Consider the following 21,183-nt stretch of genomic DNA (forward strand, 5'->3'; position numbering starts at 1 on the left):
TTTTCTACTTGCATTTTGATGTGCTTTCGAACTGCTAGGTGGGCAGAAGCTGGGACGAGTAACAGGCACTCACTCTGCTACGCGGCACTCGGGATTCGACCCGCCAAACTGCCGACCTTCCGATCGACAAGTTCAGTTATTTAGGTCTATGTAAATACCTTATATAAGGGACGCGGTGGCTCAGTGGGTTAGGACACTGAGCTTGTCGATCAGAAGGTCGGCAGTTTGGCGGGTCAAATCCCGAGTGCCGCGTAACAGAGTGAGCGCCTGTTACTCGTCCCAGCTTCTGCCAACCTAGCAGTTCGAAAGCACGTAAAAATGCAAGTAGAAAAATAGGGACCACTACGGTGGGAAGGTAACAGCGTTCCGTGCGCCTTTGGCGTCTAGTCATGCCGGCCACATGACCACGGAGACGTCCTCGGACGAGCGCTGGCTCTTCGGCTTTGAAACGGAGATGAGCACCGGCCCCTAGAGTCGGAAACGACTAGCACGCATGTGCGGGGGAACCTTTACCTTTACCTTAAATACCTTATGTCATTTTTAAATTACAAAATTAAATCATGTCAATAAAAGTTCAAATAGTAACCCATGCTAGTAATCTGCACAGTATGAATTATAAAATAAATTGAAAAATGACAGTAATTTCTATCGAGTTTATCCTTGTTTAACATCCAAGGCTTATAGAATCCTAGGGGTGGAAGGAACCTTGAAGTACTTCTAGTCCAGAGCTCCCCAACCAGGCCGCACAGCTGGAGATGAGCAGCAGGTGAGCAAAACCAAAACCATCCGGTCTGTGGAAACATTATCTTCCATGAAACTGGTCCCTGGTGCCAGAAAGGTTGGGCACCACTGTTCTATTTCAACCCCCTGCCCAGTGCAGGAATCCTCATGCTGTTCTGAACAAGAGGATGTGCAGTCTTTCCTTGAAAACTTCCAGTGATGGAACATCCACAACTTCGAGAGACAAGCTGGTCCTTTGCCTAATAGTCACAATCAGGAAACTCCTCTTTATTTCAAGCTTGGATCTCTCACCTTCCTTGTGAAATCCCAGCAGAAGACTGATACTGTGTCCCACCTTCACCACCTCTACTTCAAGGTAAACACTTCCCTTAACCATTCTTCCTTTCAGAGTTTATAACAAGACTGGAGAATCTTCCAAGGAACTTTCTGCACTGCTGGAATCGGTGCAAAAGGAGGTACAATAATTTGTTTCTGTTTTAGGATTTTCATCGTCTGATGTAACCCATTAATGCAACTTTCCAATGTCTCTTGAAGCCTGATGCCTTGGAAGTCTAACTGTTGATTTAACTCCAGAAAGGCATATAGGATTTTAATCTGCAGTGATCCACTGCTGAATAGCACATTTGAGAAAATATTTTGTAGTAGCACATCTGAGCCTATAGGTTGGAAGGCTGGACATCTCAAACCTATTCTCTCAGTAACCCTTATGTCTGCACACCTTCCAAAAGATGTTTCATCTGGCATCCTTCTAATGGTGAGATGGATAGGGTTCTCATCACTTGTACTGCATTCTGGCAAAAAGGTAAGCGGGGGGGGGATGAAATAACTTCTGTAGGTGCCTTCTAGCCATTTAGTTTAAAAATTTAAGTAGTATAGAACACGCAGCGTTTAAATCAAAAAATAATGACAGACCAAATAGCATACATGGTAAAAAGTCATCTTAATGTACTGGGCTAAATTATTACTTAGTAAGAACTAGAATTCACCATAAATAGATATTCTCTCTAGCTTGATTATATCTGCATCTTCAAGATAGTACCACTTTATACTGCACTGGAGGCCACACTTGGAATAGTTTATTCTAGTCACTACGACAGAAAAAAAGGGGGTTAAGACTAAAAAAGAGTGCAGAGAAGAGCAACAAAGACGATTAGGGGTCTGGATGCTAAATCTAGGGTGAACGATTGAAGGATCTAGTCTTAACAAGGAGAAGGACTATGAATGCTATGATGGTAGCCTTCCAGTAATTGAGGGGCTGCCACAGAGAAGAGGAAGGTCGACTTAATTCTCCAAAGCACCTGAGGGCAGAACAAAAGGTAATGGGTGGAAGATTAGAGATTTCCAGACAGTGGACAGAAGAGTCAATCAGTGGGACGGCTTGCCTCTGGAAGTTGTGGGTGGTTGCTCCAATACTAGAGGTTTTTAAGAAGAGCTTTTGAGGTAATCCAGACAGGACACCAAAATCATGAATACTAATACTATTGTAAAGTTCTTGCAAATCTGATGGAATCTTCCCTCCTACCCTGCCTTTACTTTCCAGAGAAGTAGGAAGTGTCCCATTGGAGAGACTTCCTCCACCCTCCCCCATTACTTCTGTGGGTTTCAAGATATTTTTGAGACATTCTTTAATCTGTGGCTTCTGCTTCCCAAGGTTATTCTTACAAACCATTGCAGATCTGAAGGCAACAGCTTCTTTTTCCTTAACTTGGTGTAGCATCCCATGAGTTAGATCAAATGATCTTTAGTTTTGTTCCTGTTCTGTTTCAGAAAACTAACTCCTGAGAAAATGGCCCACTCCATTTACTCCAGTGGAAGAGGCCTACTCCAGCTTGCTGCTTTGGATTATTTATAAAAATAAACGTATTTAAAAAAAAACCCTTTGAAAAAGGCTTCCAGGGATATGGGATGGAATCTATTGTGGGAAGAATCCAGAGAAAAATATTTTGGGAAATATTTAAAAGGCAGAGTATATTTCCCCAAAGGCAGAATATATTTCCCCAAAGTATTTTAAAGGCAGAAACCAACCCCCCACCCCAAGTCTCTTTGCCCCAAACAGAAACCAGGTCTGCAGAAATGCAGATGTGATAATCTTGTCAGAAAGCCTGGAATCAGGAGGCTGGGATTAGAAATAAAGATCTCTAGAAACAACAATCCCTCACACCAAAAAAATCCAGCAGTCATCAGCCACAGCCCCAGGGAAGCAGGATATGACCTTTGGGACATAATAGGAGTAACCCACCACCATCAGAATACCAGAAAGGTACACTCAGACTCAGGTCAAAATTCATGCCACAGGAACAACTGCAAACAAAAGCCCAAGAAGGTGTAAAAACCCACTCCCTACTATAGGGGGGCTTTTGCCCAGGTTCGCCTGGTGCGCCAGTTGCAGCCCTATGGACCGAGATGCCCTATGGACAGTCACTCATGCACTTGTGACCTCCTGGATAGACTACTGCAATGCTCTCTACATGGGGCTGCCCTTGAGGACCACTCGGAGGCTTCAGCTGGTGCAGAATGTAGCCACGCGAGTTGTGATGGGGGTCTCCCGATACTCCCATGTAACGCCTCTTCTCCGCGAGCTGCATTGGCTTCCAGTTGCCCTCCGGGTGAGATTCAAGGTGCTGGTGATGACCTATAAAGCCCTAAATGGCATGGGTCCAGATTATCTTAGGGAGCACCTGCTGCCAGCATCAACTTCCCATCGTCCTGTGTGCTCCCACAGGGAGGGCCTCCTCAGGGTCCTGCCGGTCAGGGAGTGCCGGCGGGCGATCCCCAGGGGGAGAGTGTTCTCGTTGGGCGCGCCTCAACTGTCTGTGGAACTCTGGATCGCCCCCGACCTTCGTTCATTTCGCCGGGACCTAAAAACCTGGCTATTTGAGTTAGCCGGCCTGGACTGAGGGGTTTTAAGATTTTAAATTTTAAACTCTTTTGGGGCTATTAATTTTATTTTATTTTAATTTGTACATTGCACTGTTTTAATTTGCCCTGTAAACCACCCCGAGTCCCTCGGGCGGTATATAAATCGAAACAAATAAATAAATATGTGTTCAGTTTTTCCAGAGCCATCTTTCTGTCTGGCTCTCTTCAATAAACTATAACCTTGCTAAAGCAGTCTCCATGTTTTGATTATTCCCGGCTTGGACTGGACCCTGATGAAGATTTTTCCTTCAACACTATGATTAAAATTAAACCATGGAAAGAAAAATATAATTTTATTTCAAACTGAACAAAAAGACCTCTGCAAACTCAGACCTAATAAAAGATTTGCAATCAGACTGTATTAAAGAGACAGTGAGCTTCTGAGTACTTTACAAACTCAGACCTTACATGGGCAGACAATTCAAAACAAGCTCAGTAGCTTACAAATTCAGAGCTCATTAAGACGTCTGACCTGCTGACCTACTTAAAGTGGCTATAAAGTGAGACTTAATAAAGGAGACAGCAAACAGCACTCCTTACTAGCACTGATGATGTTACCTAGTTAGGGTAATGAAAGGTAATGAAACATCTAATGTAATAGTTTGAGATCTGTATTAAAGATATTTGTATGTCTCTGAATTATTGACTCAGCCACCATGTTGCTTTTAAAATATTTAAATGTAAAACTAGAAAATCAATAAAATTTTCTTTAAAAAAAGAAAGAAAACAAGCTCAGAGAGCAACAAGGACCCCCTCATTTCAACCCTGAGCTACAAATATTCTCCTTCATTGGTGTTTAAAACTGTATGGTGTGCTGTTATTTTCCTAAATGAGTGACAAATATAAATTAACATAGTGACAATTGTATTTCCCCATTCTTGTTTAGTCAAATGGAAGAAGACCATGATCATTCTGTCGTGCTAACTAATCACTCAGGCCCAGGAATGCTCATTCCCAGGAACTCTCAAATGATACAATCCCGACGAAGGGCAAGAGAGCAAAGACAGCCTGGGAATTTGGTACCTAGAAGGTGTGTAAGTTTCCTAGGATTTTCTTAACATTTATTTTTAATACACTGAGACTTCTTTTTGTATGTTGTTTTGTTGTAAAACTGCTTAGATTCACCCAAACGACACAACATAAAAATACCTGAAATAAATGTATGAATATATGTATATAATAGTCAACCCAGCATATCTGTATACTACTAAAGCTCTCCTGTTTGTCTATGAGTAGCCTTTAATTGGGTGAAAGAGTGCATCATAGAGCAACAATTTTTGAAGCAAGGTACTTCCAAGTGGAGTAACTTACAAAATGCTGTGGGAATAGAAATTTGGAGATGTGGTCACTTCAAGTGCTGCTGGACTGCTGCTGCTTCAGTGACACAACTACACTGTCAAATCAGCCAGTCATGTGATTTGTCAGTGCTCCTCGGTAGCTTTCCATATGTAAAAGCCAGCAGGAAGCATAAACTTGATCGTGATTGCCAATATTTCCCTGCCAGCTTCCCACAAACAAAGTCTTTGTGAGAAGCTAGGAGGAAGCTCTGGTAATAGGGAAGCTGGCAGGGAAACCTGTAAATTGCTTGGGTAAATCTCCCTCCCCAGCCCTTCTGCGCTCACACTGTGGCAGCCATTCGCACACCTCTATGCGACCCATGCCGTGCCTGTCAGATCTGCCTTTGCTTGACCTCAGTAAGAATGATCCTTCACTCTCATTTATTGAGAAAGGTATGGTTTACTAGAAGTCAAGTGATTAACAGTAATGTATAGCCAGAACTGAGAATCGTGCACCAAAATCCCCAGGTCTAACATTTGTCTCCCTTAGTGCCTTCGATCACTGGGCCCCCATGTCCGATCAAATTCAAACGAGATGTTTTTAGAACAATCACTATGGGCATAGGTTTGGTCTGCAGCTGCATTCCCAGCTGGTTGTCCTTGAAGCCCATCTCGGAGGGATACAGTAAAGTTTAATTTCCCTCAAACCATCAGCCTTCCCCATCCAGCCCCCCCCCCCTTGAGTTCATGGTAGCTGATGTTGAATGGTTGTGAAGCGCAAGCATGAGGTAGCAGCTGACAGCCCCCATGTGCACTCTTGGACTCACACCTCTTGCATGGCCCTGTGCACACTTCACAATCTGTGCTGCACCCGTGCACCCTTCCTGACTTGTGTGGCACCTCCCGCATACCCGTCCTGATCCACCCTGCACTCGCATGCCTTCTCTGATTCCCATGTCACTTCTCGCACATCCTGTGTACCTTTCCTGCCTTGTACTACACTCCCAAGTGCCCTCCCTAACTCCCACAGTACCTGTCATACACCATTCCCAATCTGTGTGGCACCCTTCACACACCCAGCACTCCAGGCTTTCACCGCTCTTGTGCACTTCCTGACCCACATGCACCCATCCTGACCCATGCCACACCATCACCTTCCCTGACCTATGCCACACCCCTATATGCCCTCCCTGACCTGTGCAGCATCTCTTGCGCACACCATGCACCAGTCACCCTGACCCCACATGCATCCCAACTCGTTGCACCTTTACATATTCCCCATTACATGTGTTGCATCTTTTGCACACCTTTGCACCCTTCCCAGCCAACACCACTCCTGCACTCTTGACTCCCATAGTACCTTTTGTGCTCCTATGCACTATTCCCAAACTGCAACATGTCTCACACTCTCCCGGGACTCCTCCTGACCATGCAACCCCCCTTCCCACCCTCACTGACCCAATGTGCACCTCTACGCACTTGCCTCGACTTACACCAGCTCTCACACACATCTGTCCTTCATGACCTGTGACAGCTCGTGCACACCATGCCCTGCCACTCTTTCTGACCCGCACAACCCCTACATGCTGACTTGTGCAACACCTCTTAAGCAACCTTTGCACCCTTCCCAACCCACATGCGACCTCTTGGGCACCCCCAATCTTGCACATTCACCCCAACTACACAGCATCTCTTGCACTCTTCCTGGGAAAATGTAGGAAATCCCCATGTCAGGCATGGTTGATAGGAAGAAAAACGTGGCTGTTTTGTTCTTAATTTTCTCTTCCCACAAATCTGCTCACCTCTTCAGCATGGCAAGCTTTAGAGCAGGGGTCTTCACACTTGGCCCTTTTATGACTTGTGGACTTCAACTCCCAGAATTCCTCAGCCAGCGTGCTCTTCCGGGTTGCTCCAAATCACATTCAGAAATATTTATCAGGTTGGGACAATCTCTCAAAAAACATCTAAGGAAAAATGGCTGACTTCAGGTTGTGTTAATATTTATTTAATATTTTACACAAGAAACATGCTTTAAACATTTCCATTTGTTAACTGTAAATAATCCTCTGTAAAATAAAACAAAGAATAACTTTTTGTTTAGAACTATGTCTGCAGAAATATAAATATAATTAAAATGCTTTTGTGAGTTACATGCTACCAATATTGTTAAAATATTTGCAAAATAAAATTATTCAATTCTGTGACTTTACTGCCAATCCTAAAATAAAAATATTCAAATATCCCTTAAAACAGGGTAGACTACGCCTCTTTTTTAATATATTACTAAATAAAATAAATAAGAATTTTGATCTATAACAATCGCATCCCACTAGTACGGCTGGCAACTCTGAAGCTCTTGATCCCCTTATAGTAAAGGGGTGTTTTGTGATTAGCCATGCCATTTACATGTATTTGGGGAACTGACAACCTTCCCACCGCAGCCAGGCTGAGTGGTCTCAAGCTGCCAAGTGATCTCAGCCTCAACCAGCTGCTTCACGCCTAGAAATGGATGGCATTCTAGAAACCTGAGCACAAAGCTGCTTAACACACTAAGCCATTTTAGTGCAATTGAAGCAATGATGCTAACTCTGATGAAAACAGCATTTTGTAGCACAAGTACTAATTTATTTAGTGTGATAATAAATAAAATGGAAGCGTCCTCCTCAAACTTTTTAAAAGACTCCTTTTTATATTTCAATTTGCAATATAGGATTTATATGTTTTTACAAACGGAATATACATATCTACAATCGTATTATTAAAGCACTTCAGTTGATGTTTTTGGCTGATCTCGGGATGAAGAAAACTAAACATGTCTGTTCCGCAGACTAATGCGTAAGAGAAAGAAAGAATGCTGAATATGAATCTCCTGCTGTTGACTATAAAAAAACACAGCAGAAGCAATGTTTATTTTAGTGTATCATTATGCAAATCACAATCAAAATGACTAAAAAAAACAGAAATAAAGTCCAGTAATGGGAAACTGTCAATCAATTCAATGGGGTTTACTTCCAAACAAGTGTGCACAGTATAAGTTTGACCAAATTTCTAGTTTATTTTTTTTTAAAAAAAAGATGCAGCCAGAAATTACTTATAATCAGTTCTAGAAAGGCACAATCAGGAATATTTTGCAGAATAAATCCAAATAGACTATGGTGGAGCATCTATTCCATCTTCCTTTATTCTAGCCGTTCGGTTTGGAATCTGTCAACAACTAGAACAATGTGGTCAGACCTGGCCTTCCAGATGCTGCTGGACTACAATTCCTTCTGGGGTTTATGGCCTTGGGAGAGGAGGAGCTCCATGAATGCTGACAACTTGGCCTTTCCTATAAACAGCAAACAAAAGCTGCAGGATGTTTAAGCAGTCTATTACACCCTCTGCTCCTGACAATCTCCCTCCTTTTCTTCCTTTGCCAACAGAAACCCTGTTTTGTTTCCTTCTGTTATTTTCCCGTAGCTGAATAAAAACAGAAACAAACACAGCAGAGTATAATGGCTTATCATCCTGTCCCCTCTCCTCCATACACATTCAAAGGAAGCAGGAACTTTGCAGCATATCTCCAGCATTTCACCACGTTCCATGTGCACTCCTATTGTCTTGACTACTCCGTTCAAAAACTTCTCTTTCCCAAGGATTGTTTTAAAAAGATCACACTCAGGTCCTCCTTCGGATGAAACAAAGAGGTTGCCCATTGCTTCTAAAAGGATAGTAGTTTCACATAGTTTCCTGGGAAAGTCCCAAACTGTTGGGTTCTCCTTGATGTGCCTATTGTGGAATAAAAGGCAGAAAAATCCAATTAAGACAGATCACAGTGGGATCAGTGGGGAGGTTATTTTAAACTGGTAATGCCTGAGCTTGTTTGTCATCAGTGATCTTGATTAACTGAATTGACATCTAATGATTTCATGAGTTTGCTTTGGGGCCAAATAGATTTTAATTTTAATTTTTTTAAATAAAAAATAGAAATTTAAAAATATATAACTAAGTTATGCAGGTAGTCCTCAACTTGCAACTAATCTTTAGTTACGGTGAACTCCCAAAATCTACATGTGACTTAGTTCACAAGTTATGGCTACTGCACTGCCCTCAAAGATATTCATCCCTAAGACTGACTACAGGATGCCAGAGTGTCTCCATCCCCCATCCCTCGTGTCCCCACAACCTTTGGACCTGCTTCCACCACACCAGGTCCCACACCTTCTTCCTCACCTTTCGAAGATCTCCAAAGTTCACAGTAGGAAAGGAGGGCAGGCTGCTCCATTCCCGGGCTGTGGGGCACAGTCCCAGAAGTGGCTGCCATTTTCAGAGCACCCCCAATTCAATGCAAACACCCAGAAAATGGCCGCTTCCAGGATTGCACCATATGGCCCAGAAATGGATCAAACTGCCCTCCTTCCCTGAGTTCTGAGGAACTTCAAGTGTGCAATGAGTGATATGGGGTGAGAAGGAGGAGGAGGGTATGGGGCTGATGGAATGTGAAGCAGTCCATGCCTGTGGAGACCCTGAGGGCTGGAAGGGTCCTTGCCCTAGACCCGAGAGCTCGCTTAACCAGGCCTATGTTCATTTAATAACCACATCAGGAAGAGCAGGAATTTGTTTGTGTGTATGTGTGTATGTGTGTGTATGTCATGAGGCAAGACAGTCACATGGGCCTTTGCTTAACAGCTATCAAGACTTCCATCCACAATGTGTATGCTCCTTTATGGTAGTCAGTTGAGGACTACCTGGGTATTTACTTTCTGAGAATCTATGCTTATCTCAAGGGGAAGGAAACAATATATATCAAGGTGGCCAAGTCTTAGATCACAGGGTTGTGGTCACCATCATGACTTTCGTAACGTCCCCTCTGTGGACCCCCTACAGGTCAAATAGGTATCAAGATTGAAGAACATTTCCCTGAAAATGTTTTAAATTATTTTACTAAAGTCTTAATCCAGTCCATTCTGTAGTAAGGGTTATACTTTCACCTTCAAATATCTCTCTGCAGATCCCCTTTTTACCCTCCGTCACAATGAAGTAGTTCCCCAAGACAGCGATGTGGTTTTTAATATCCCACTTAAATCTCATGGATATTGATTAGACTGCACAGCCAAATGCTAGCAAGTTTGCTTACCAACAAACCAACCATCATCACACTTTTCCATAACATCTATGATATCTCCATCTCTTAACTCCAGCTCATCATCGTTCTGTGGGATGTAGCTGTAAAGTGCTCGATAGGTAAGCCTGAAGGTTCATGATAAGAGGGGGGAAAAGATGGCAACCATGAGCTTCTTTTCCAGCCATGCTTCTTCAGTTACAGAGCAAAACAGATAATAAGGCACAAGACCTACTAAAAACTATTCTAAACGGCATTTAATTTTTACAAGTATGTACCATTGACTATGTAAAATTCATAGTGGTCTGCCAGTTTGACCCTCATAGCAAGATTGTGGTTTTTCCATGTTGTCTAAGATTCTCCAACAAGAAAGGGAGGATCCTTCAAACTCATGACCAGCAGTTATGAGTGGCTACATCAAGTGCAGGATGTTTTTCTGGGATAAAATGGATAAAATTTCCTCTAAAACTTTCCTAGAACTGTTAAGATGCGCTGTTAAGATATATTACTCAAACTGCAATCTAAAATTAACATAACCTCAAATTCCTTGACCAGCAACTTTATTCTTTAAAAAAGGAACATAATCCACCAAATCTACAGCACAGGCAAACTTACATTTCTTGTGTGGCATGATTCCGGTCCAGGCCAGTTTCTAATGGCAAGATTTGTGGTTGCTGAGAAATGATGAAAGATGATTTATTGTCACTAAACCGCCCCTTATGACAAAAGACAGGCTGAGAAAGAGTGCTGCAGTAATGAACAGATTTTTCAGCAATGTTTAATATCTCATTGCAAACAACTTCCTGGATAACAGTGATAGGGCACAGTTGCCATCCCGGGTGAGAATGAAGAAAACAGGAAATGTGGGCAAGTCAGGACGACATGGGACAGTCCAGAGGAAGAAGCATTTAGCATGTCCAGGCACACAACAGAGCGGTAGATCCAGGTAGGAATGTGTAGAAGAAATCCAGATGGTAAGCACAGAAAAACAGGCAAGATACAGAAAAATTGAGTATTTAGTTTTAAATTTTATAACACAGCAGCAAGAGAGATTGCAATTAGTCAGAAAGCATCTCACATTTAAAAATTCAAATCTGGCTATGAAATTTTGCCTCTGGCATGCAATTTAAGTTTTCTAACAATGCAATATATCTCAGACTGTGCTTTTTCTTTATTCATAGCCAACTTTGAGAGACTCTGCATTCACTGAGCCCACCAAATGAAAGAAACTCAAACCTCAGCTGTGGCTTCTGCAAATGCAGGGCTTATAAGGACAACTAGTTGGATGTCTCCATTTTTGTTTGTACTGCCATTTGTGTTTTGGCATTTATGCTGTAAAAACAGTCTAAAGTCCTGGACACATGGAAACAACCCTTGTGCACAGGTGACAAACGCACGCTCAAACCCTCAGTAGTGCTGGCCACTGTAGAGGGCTCAGAGAGGAACTATGTGCAAATGAGGCTGCAGACAAGACTCTGGGGTGACCTTACCACATAGTTCTTTTCCGATTCTGTGAGTTCGGGTCCTGGCCTCAGTGAAGGCTGTTTAATTGTTAAAGTACATGAGAAGGGAAAATTTTAGCACCGGTACCATTAATAGATTCAAATCTTACAAACAGCACAACATAGATTTCCAACTTTAGACAGTTAATTGAAATAACAGATCTGGATGCGGGATAGGGAGGATGACACGAGAGGCACTTTAATGCAACATCTGAGGTCCCTTAGCAGGAGGAAGACGTCTCTTATTCTCTGTGACCCCAGTTGGTACTGTGGATCGTTTTATTGATTGATTAACATGCATACCCCTGTAATTTTATCAGACTCCCAAATTTAAAGCATCTTGCAACCTGTAATCTACCAGCAAAAGTAAGTGGGCCCTTCAGTGTGAGCACAGGTAAAACAAAGTAAAGTGCTACTTCCACATAGTCAAGTTTATGGAATCTAGGTTAATGTTTGTAATTTAAAGATAAATACATTTAAACATCCCTCCTTTGAAAATCCACAGGATGTGAATTGTAATGTTATTTGCTGAGGTGCCCGTGGACAAAGTCCTCCTGGGCCACTGGAATTCCAAGGCATTAATTCCTACAAATAAGAAAACTAATAAGAAAGAGGGAGGGTTGTACATCATGCATCTCCATCCAGCATTTCACTTTCAGAGCAAGCAAAGTTGCAACACAAATAAAGGATAAGCACTAAGCATTAGTGTCTGTGGTATAAAAGGGGTGGAATTTGCATCACGAAATTGGGATCCGTGTGCCCTCTTCTGTCCACCTCCCCCATACCCACGGATGGTGAACAAAACACAGAAGGCAACAAAAAGAAAGCACAGCTCAGATTAATGAAAACAACATGAGACTTCTTGATAACTCCCTATAATGTTGCAAACCATTCTTGCTTCCATCCTGCCTTTTCTCTTCAACCTTCTCAGGGCTCTCTGCCTCAAGATCTCACTTCAACCAAGCCCTCTTTTTTCCTCTTGGTGCATTCACTCATGTATTTTCTTTGCAATTCAGTTTTTCCTTGCTAACTCTCACAGCGGTTGCTTGCATTTGTATTCAACCCCGCAATGAGCAGCTACTCTTGCACAGAGATGGTGTTGGAAAAGGTTCCTGTCCTGGGGAGGGGGCGAAGGGGACTAAAAAATAGCCAAGAGCCTTTATAACCCTTGGATTCTACCGTTTTGTTTCCTTTGACATTCATTTGCAGAATGTCATACCACATGTTAGCTAATAGCTTTCTAGCAACATTCCTGTGTCTTAAAATGTCCCCATCCATTTTCCCATCTTTAATACCAATTCTACTAATGTTGGCAAATTTATCCTGCTGCTGTAAGCCTATCTGAACTTGCCTCCCCCTCCCCCCCTCCCGGGCTGTGCCTGCCTACCTGTCCCCTTCTCACTAGTATTTGCCAAAGCTATGGAAACAAGGCTATTCAGGCAAGCTTTTGAATCTGTTGCCATTTCCTTTCTTCTATGTGTTTTGGGGGAGATGTTTAATTGAATGGTCTGTTTTTATGCAACTTTTCATATACTACTTGCAGTGTGGTAATATAGGCAATATAAATGTATGTAAATAAATAAACAAAATTATTTTGCTACCTAGCCAAACGGCTGCTACCAAAGGGCAACCTTCTCAAACAAACTACAGCAGACTGCAAAGCAAATGTCTTTTCTTCTGCAGCTTTTGATCACAAAAGCCAAAGCTGTGCCTTAAATTCACTGCCAGCCCTGAAAACACCCAAAAGAAGGAAATTAAAGTTTTCAGACAATTTCTGAAAAAGAAAACCAGGCAGACCACACACAAATGTAGCGAGACACACACACACATACACACACACACACACACAGAGAGAGAGAGAGAGAGAGAGAGAGAGAGAGAGAGAGAGAGAGAGAAAGAGAAAGAGAAAGGGGGGGAGGCTTATATTCATTCTCTGAATTGTAATTATTCTGTTTCCATACCTTGGTTCCCTTTCCACCTCTTAGAAATTAGAAATGTCATCTAAGGCAACCTTTTTTTAGAATAGAATGAAAACTGGCTGTAATTTAAGAGCTTCACCATGGGTGGCTGCACCTAATTCAAAATTTTCTCAGTCAGGCCTGTTTGGGCCAGTCTTGGAGCTGGTTTACAAGCATTTTCTCATAATGGGAGTACGTTTAAGCATGTTTGTTGTCCTGGGACTTGATTAGCATTAGCACTCCTGCAAACCTTCCTCTCACCCAAGGCTAATCCAAGCCATTAATGGAATATTGTAAAGCAGCAAACATCTCATCCCTTGATAAAACCAGCCAGAGGCACTGCCGTGTTGGAGGAGCACTTTAACTCTTTAACAGCAAGGTGGTGCCTTCTCTATCTTCCTGCGTGACCTAAAATGTTCTAGTTAAGGAACATTCCTGTTTTCTTGCTTCCCATTGCTACGACTGAAACCATATTTTAATCACAATCGGTATCTAGAATCAGCCACCATGATTCTATGCATCTCAATCAGAGATAGCTTTGGATGAAATCTCTCACTTCCATTCTGCTAAGGGACATTTTAACCTACATAAATTCTTTGTCACTCCAGAAGACATGGCTGACCCAAGGGAATGATGAGAATCCTGCCCTAGGACAGTGATGGCGAACCTTTCAGACACTGAGTGCCCCCAAACCGCCCACACCAACCCTGCTCCCCCCAACCCTGCCCCACCCGCAGGGCCATCCACCACTTCCACGGCCCACCGCAGATTGCCCAGGTGGCCCTGCAGCGCCATGGCGGCCACGCTCTCCACCCACGCCACACAGCATCAGCTGTGCGACGGGGCGCGAGGGCTTAGTGTTGTCCCTGCTACCCAACTGCCATGTCCTTGGCTGGGCTGCTCCACATGGGCCATGCCCGGGGGCGACTCTCCTCCAGGGGGGCTGCTGGTGAGGAGGGGGCCGCAGGGAGAGTTGGGGCTGGGGTGACAGTGCACATGCCCACAGAGAGGGCTCTCTGTGCTGCCTCTGGCACGTGTGCCATAGGTTCGTCACCACTGCCCTAGGAAATAGACTAACAACGCCATCAATGCTCTGCAAAGCGCAAACAGGTACCTGTGGAGAAGTCAGGCTACAATTTGGTGGTCGGTAGGCATAGCCTGATGTATCTTTCAGCACTGGTTGTTTAAGTATGTCCACATAAGAGCCAGGGAAGATGCCTTGGCGAACGGTGCCAAGGATTTTCCCTTCATACCAGTTCTCATCTACCTGTCGAATCAATGTGATTCTTTCTCCCTGTAGAAAAAAAAAAGAAACATGGGTTTAAGTTCAGGACTTGCTTATGCTACTTACATATAAAGGCTGTATTTCGTGGATGCTCTGTTTGCTTGAGGGGCATACCTCTGCTAAAATGGATTTGATGTCTCCTTTCTATTAAACTCTTTTAAATTATCTGGCTTGCATTTACAATGCCTAAGAAAATGGATTAACGTTTTGATTCAAAACTAAAAATATTCAGAGATTCCAGTACAATGTATATAGTTCACAAAGACAGAAAATAAAAAAGACAGATTGACATGCATATATTTTCTATTTTGGCAGAATAATTCAGACTAATTATTACATATATAATAAATATATATAACTGGCCTTTAGTTTCTTGCCTATCTCTAGCATCAATAATTGCATATTTTTTGACATTTACATGCAAAACTAACGCTATAGAAATGTAAACAAATACGCTTGCTGCACTAGACAATGTTCACATTATGTGATATCTAACCTCAAACCTTCCATTTTTAGAAAAACCCGTGCAAAATATATTTTTTAACCATTTTAAATTTCCAACCTGCTGCTTAGAACATCTATTTGCTGTCCTTTGCAACTGAAGTGAGGTCAGTAGATTGCACGAGAAAGAAATATTTCAAAATGGTCTACCTTCCTGAAGGACATTTCCACAGCAGTATCTCCACTGAAACTGAATTTGGCGATTGCATTTCCATATTCCAAGATTTGCAGTGATGAAGTTTTTTTAGTTTGGATTTTTTCTGTCGGGTTAAGTAACTATAAAACAAAAGCAAAAGGCATAGGTAAAAATCTGAAGAAGGTAGACAGTTTTGATCTTGTGTCAGCCCGGCCAGTCCTGACACCTTGGTTAGCTTAATAAACAAAACGGTACCTCTATGTAACACTGTGGGAAGATACCCACTCTGCCATGGTGTTCACCTTCATACCAGTTCTGATCAACCTGCTTATAAATGTAAACAACATCGCCTTTCTGTAACGGGAGTTCCCTGTTAATAACATATTAATTCATGTGTTAATTTATTTTAATAAAATCTTATTAACATCAAATTTCAAATACAAATATTAACAACTGGAGAACATACAACCAAACATAAATATCTAAAGAACTGATTGCACTGGCAGTATTTAAAGACTGGTAGATCTCGAGATGGCAAATGGATGGGTACTTGGTCAGAAGAGAAGTGAAAGAAGTTTGTGAAAGTAATGAATTTGAAACTGGAGGAATCAGAAGTGGAACTGAAATTGCATCTGGAGAAGCTTTTAAGAGAAAGGAGGAGGTTTGGACATAAGAGATGGAGATGGCAAATGGAACAAACATCTCGATGATGGCGTTACATGATGGAAAGGCTGGAAGCTATATAAAGATGGCAGACGATAAGGCATTAAAGGGGACAGAAAAGCTACTGTGTCATTCGGTGGAGGAGAAATGCTGGAGCAGTGATGGTCAATGGACAGTTGTATGCATTCCCTTGGTCAGAATAGCTGGCAATGTAAACACTGTTGGACTGCATTGAGGATGCAAGTGGGCAGCAAAACAGTATACACTTAATTATCAGAAGGAAGGAAATGGTTAAAATAGAAAGATACTACAGACATAGGGAGAAAATAACCAATACTCACTTTAATGTCTGGGCTTTAAAGTCAAACTTCACTCTGGCAGCTCTCATCTAGTGGTTGAAAATAGCACAATTTTAAAAAATTGCCAAATCTTCAGAACATCATTTGAAAGGGTATACACAATATTACAAGCACACTGTCAGAGTTTCCTTTCTTAAATGTGTGGTGAATCTAGTCCCAATTCTTGGGCAACTAACCTTCCTATAGCCCTAGTAGGGCTCCTACTTAAATAAGAGAAATAGACTTTTAAAGGGAGCACTACTTCAGTCTTTCCAGCAAGTGTGTAAGTTTGCAAAATCAGCAGTATCAAAATGAACACCAGAAAAATCTGTAGCCTACATCAAAAGTAAAGAAAAAAACAGATGTAGGTATTACTAAGTAAATTAGATGTGTTTGAACGAATGGTTGGACTCTCCTAAATAGAGAGGCAGTGATAAACTGAACTACTCCAGAAGGCACGGTCTGAGTTGCAAATGTGATCCATATAATGAAATGGCCTTCTGGAACGTGTAGTGGGGAGCTTGGTAGATCCAGAGAAGCAAAGTAACACACAACACTGTAACTTTACAAGTGCAATGGAAGCATCCTGACAATTCTCCAGAATTCAGAAATGATCATTTGTTCCTGCTCACATGGAATGAGTGGCAGGAAGAAATAAAGACAGGAATTTCACATAGCTGCTCCCCGCCCCCCCCCCAAAAAGATAAATACATTTTCATGTAAAACATGGCTGTCTTGTCACCCACACTTCCAGTGAAGGCAAGTTAATCTGTTCTCTTTAATAAATGACTCCTTGCAGAGTAAGTTCTTTCTTTTGCCTTTTTAACAGATCATTTATTTCCTGACCTAAAGATTCTTAACAACAGAAGTTACAGAAAGAATAATGTTACGGAGTGCAAAATGCATAACCAAACTACATGATCAGGAGCCACAAGACAATTAGATGTCTAAGCAGATGGCACAGAGGAAAAGGAAGCATTCTATACAGTGCAAGAGATGAAGCAAATGTTTGCTGACTTGCAGTAAAAGTATCTGCATTCCTTACTTAGCAGGCATGCATTACAATATACAGTTTTCTGTAGGATTATGTAGAACAAGGCCAAGGCAGGTTCTAAGTAAAAATAAAATCAACACTTGGGACAGCTAATGCTGGCCAAAAAGCAGAATGCTATGAAAAGCAACTATGAATTGGGTCAAGCAGCAGAGTGAGGTAACCACAACAGACCTCTGACCCAGATTTCCTTTTGATTGTATCGTCTCTAATTAGAAGGTCCCCAAAGCGCTCATTAGTGATAAACTGATGGTGCGTAGGAATGACCCCTGTGTGCCTTCTGGCTGCAATATCAGCCTCTTCTTGCTCACGTTTAAGCCGTCTCTGGTCCTCTAAAAGTTTCTGCCATAAAATTGCATAAAATGGGTAGTAAATCATCCAATTTACAGCAATTTAATATCGGCAAAGAAATATTAGAAAACAAAATAAAGAGTAGACAATCTCTCCACTACAGCCCCAAAGTAAGCTTTGAGAAATAATTATTGCATACTATATATTAATCTAGATTGAAATAATCAAAAGAATAACAGTTGGGATGTTTGTAGATGATGGGTCTAGTAATGTTCATCAACCATTTCCATTATCCCCCTCTTCTTTTCTTAATGACAGTCACGTTGAAGATCCACTGCTTATGTAGCCAAAATACCACTACCCACAACTGAAGGCTTATAGGAAGATCATTTTTAAAACCAAACTCTCAAAATATAGTCCATTGAGGAAAACAGAATCTGATTCACATGCTTAGAAATTTCCTTCTCAAGTTCAAGAGACATTAAAGAAGCTTTCACAATTCTCCTTTTGTAACAACTGTTTGTGCCTGTTTCCCAAAAAGATTAGACTGTGCACAAATTTGCTTTAAGTCAATCTATCATCAGTCACATTATGATAACAGGATTTGCTTGCCATCTTTTAACAAGCTAATAACAGATTTTCATAGAGATGTAAGGACTATAAAGCAGAAATACCAGTTTCTAAATATAAAAGCATGAACAAATACAATGTTACTTTACAGATTCCTGCTGTTCCCAGTCTTCAGACAACTATAATTCTGTGATCAATGCATCTTAACCGTTTTTGTTCTGCTTCATCCCCTAACTGTGTCAAGTGACTCCCTTCTTTCCCCAATAGAGTGATGAGAAAATTTTTGTTCTTTTTGCTTGAAACTCTGGAGGGGAAAACATCCCCATTAAGTTGCTCCTCTGAATATCAGCAGGTTCTTATGCAAAAAAAGGAATTGAAGTGGACTGACTGGATTCTGCAGTGCTCTTGCACTACTCAGCCACTACTTAATGGTGCCCCAGATTTTCTTCTATTTCTAAAGCAGACCCAGGCAACCACTCCAAACTATGATGACATAAAAATGATGAAACATGCACTTTCATACTTGCATCTCAAGTATGGGATGCAAATATGTAAATCATGGATTTCATTTTGTGACATCAGCTTATTTTGTCACTTTCCCCTCCCTATTGCAGATACCTACAGTTAGAGCTGAACTATGGTCACCAGTGGTGCTTCAAGAGGCCATCCCTCATGCAGTTCTAGCTTTCCTACATAAAGCAACAGAAAAAAGGTAAGGACTTGTCTGATTCGTGAGCATGGGAACCAACCTGGGAAGGAGACCAGTGACAACCGTTCCAAAACTTTGATGGACTATTTAACTAAGTCTCACTCTGTTTTGAAGGGCTTACTTTGAGGCTGATCCCTGTAGGCCAGGGGCCTTCAAACGTGGCCCTTTTATGACTTGTGGACTTGAACTCCCAGAATTCCTCAGTTGAAGTCCACAAGTCATATAAAAGAGCTAAGTTCGAAGACTCCTACTGTAGGCTTACTTCCAAGTGAACAATATTGCACTCAATTTGTCTTGGTTACCAATGATAGCCAAACCTTTTGATGAAAATCAGCTGTTTTCTCTAGCACTCTGTTCTTTAGCACTCAGGTTTATTCTCAAATCCTTTCAGGTGCTACTCTTGATTTATTTACAAATGTATCCCAATCTTACATTCCCAAGGCAGTTAATAAATGCCAACTCCAAAGTTTTGCTTATGATCAGATATTGTTCCACTTATCACCCACCATATTGATTTTGTGAAAATATTATCTGTAACGGGAAGGTTACCTCTTTATCACTGCTACGCCTTTGGAAATTTTCTTCTGGACTCTCTATATAATCAAGTGTTGCAAAATGTCTTGGTGATTCTGAATCTACTTTAAAACAACACAATTTCATTAAAATTAATGTATGAAATGAACCAAGGAGAAAACAAAAAACAAAACCTTTACTTGGATCAATTAATTTAAAATAATTTCTTAATTTGCTAAACAATAAGCAAACTACTGTGGGGAAAAATTGAAAGAAGAAAGTTTTAGCCCATAAAAAGACTCATCAAAGAAAACAATCTCTCTTCAGCAATTATGATTTAATGTTGCTGAGGAAGGGTGTTTAATTGCATGCAATAATACTGACACATATACACTCACCCACAGATATACAGATACATGTTTGGATGAACATAAAACAGGTACTTCACAAGAATTGAAAAAAGTGTTCCTAGATTTATTAATGTTGTTCCTTAGGGATGCAAATTACAAGGATCTTAAACTGGTTTCCATAAATAAATCACCTTCTAAATGATGGCATTTGGGACAAACTGCTTTGATGTTGATTAGAAGGATAGCAGAAATGATTTCTCAGTAGCTGAGCCAAGTCCTGAAATGTAAGCAGGACAGGACACACAAGGAAAAGAACGAACACAGTAGAGGGGGTTAAAAAAAAAGCAGGAAAGGAAGAAGAGGTAGAAATGGTAAAGTACATCAAAATACCACAAGCAGAGTACGTCCTGAGTCTCTTGGGGGAGGGGGGATCTTGCTGATATAAGAAGCAAAAGGAAAATTACCAAACACATTTGCAGTGTCCGAAAGAAAAACAGAGCAGTTTAGCAGAGTTTCAAGATTCAGAAAGTGGCTCATCTTATGATGATATCCCAACAGACGAGGCATCTGGGAGCTCAGGTTTTCTTTCTGCCCATGTCCACAAAGTTCTTGCTTGACTGAAGGCTAGTCTGGATCTCACAACTGGACAATGATGGATCTCCTGTGCACTGCTGTGGAAACTGCACTGCTAGACCTTTTTCTAGCTGAAGAAAAATAGGCTCACAGGACATATCTAGGAAGCTGCTATTGGATAATTCCCTTTGGAGCCTCTTTTCCTAATCCTGACTCTTGTTCCACCTTTAGTATTGCTACAAGATTGGGATGAGGTAACAGCTAGATTGGCAATGTCCTTTTGTGCCAACTCTGTTTAAAACGGCAGGTATTGGAAGGGTTAATATCGCAAATACAGCAAGTTAAGAGAAAGTATGTTTGGAGATCTATTCCAAAGTCTTCCATTTAGAGTAGATTCCCTTCTTTCTTTTGGTCATCTTCGGGATTGGGATGCAGTTGGGATGCAATTTCTTTTACACTACAAAATCAAACATCTTCCAACAGGAGTCCATGTTGATTGACTTGATGTGTGATTTTATACAGCCTGGCAAAGTCCTTCCTCTTCTTTTGGATGTTTGTGGCCACTTTCAGCACAATCTTTTTCTTGCTATTAATAAACAAACTATAGACATTTCCACAGCTTTGTATTTTCCTATTAGTGAAATATGACTACAAAATAAGTAGAATAGTAGAGCTTTGAACTTGAAAGAGGGGATGTGAGCAGTG

The 21,183-nt window shown here is 41.5% G+C and overlaps 1 protein-coding gene across 2 annotated transcripts in view; it reads right to left on the reverse strand.

The window, feature by feature from the left end:
* Positions 1-8,472: 8,472 nt before the first annotated feature.
* SORBS1 (sorbin and SH3 domain containing 1) overlaps positions 8,473-21,183 on the reverse strand; it is a 129,942-nt gene continuing 117,231 nt past the window's right edge. For both annotated transcript variants that reach the window (XM_081329682.1, XM_081329683.1), the window contains exons 22-31: positions 19,592-19,677; positions 17,647-17,814; positions 16,425-16,471; positions 15,676-15,790; positions 15,435-15,560; positions 14,613-14,792; positions 11,529-11,579; positions 10,654-10,841; positions 10,054-10,166; positions 8,473-8,705 (exon numbers count right to left, since the gene is read on the reverse strand). In XM_081329682.1, coding sequence (XP_081185808.1) covers positions 8,638-8,705; positions 10,054-10,166; positions 10,654-10,841; positions 11,529-11,579; positions 14,613-14,792; positions 15,435-15,560; positions 15,676-15,790; positions 16,425-16,471; positions 17,647-17,814; positions 19,592-19,677 — 1,142 coding nt within the window. In that variant the 3' untranslated portion in view covers positions 8,473-8,637. The remainder of the gene's footprint in view (positions 8,706-10,053; positions 10,167-10,653; positions 10,842-11,528; positions 11,580-14,612; positions 14,793-15,434; positions 15,561-15,675; positions 15,791-16,424; positions 16,472-17,646; positions 17,815-19,591; positions 19,678-21,183) is intronic.

The sequence above is a fragment of the Vipera berus genome (genome assembly GCF_964194415.1).
Source record: "Vipera berus genome assembly, chromosome: 5".
NCBI classification, from domain to species: domain Eukaryota; kingdom Metazoa; phylum Chordata; class Lepidosauria; order Squamata; family Viperidae; genus Vipera; species Vipera berus.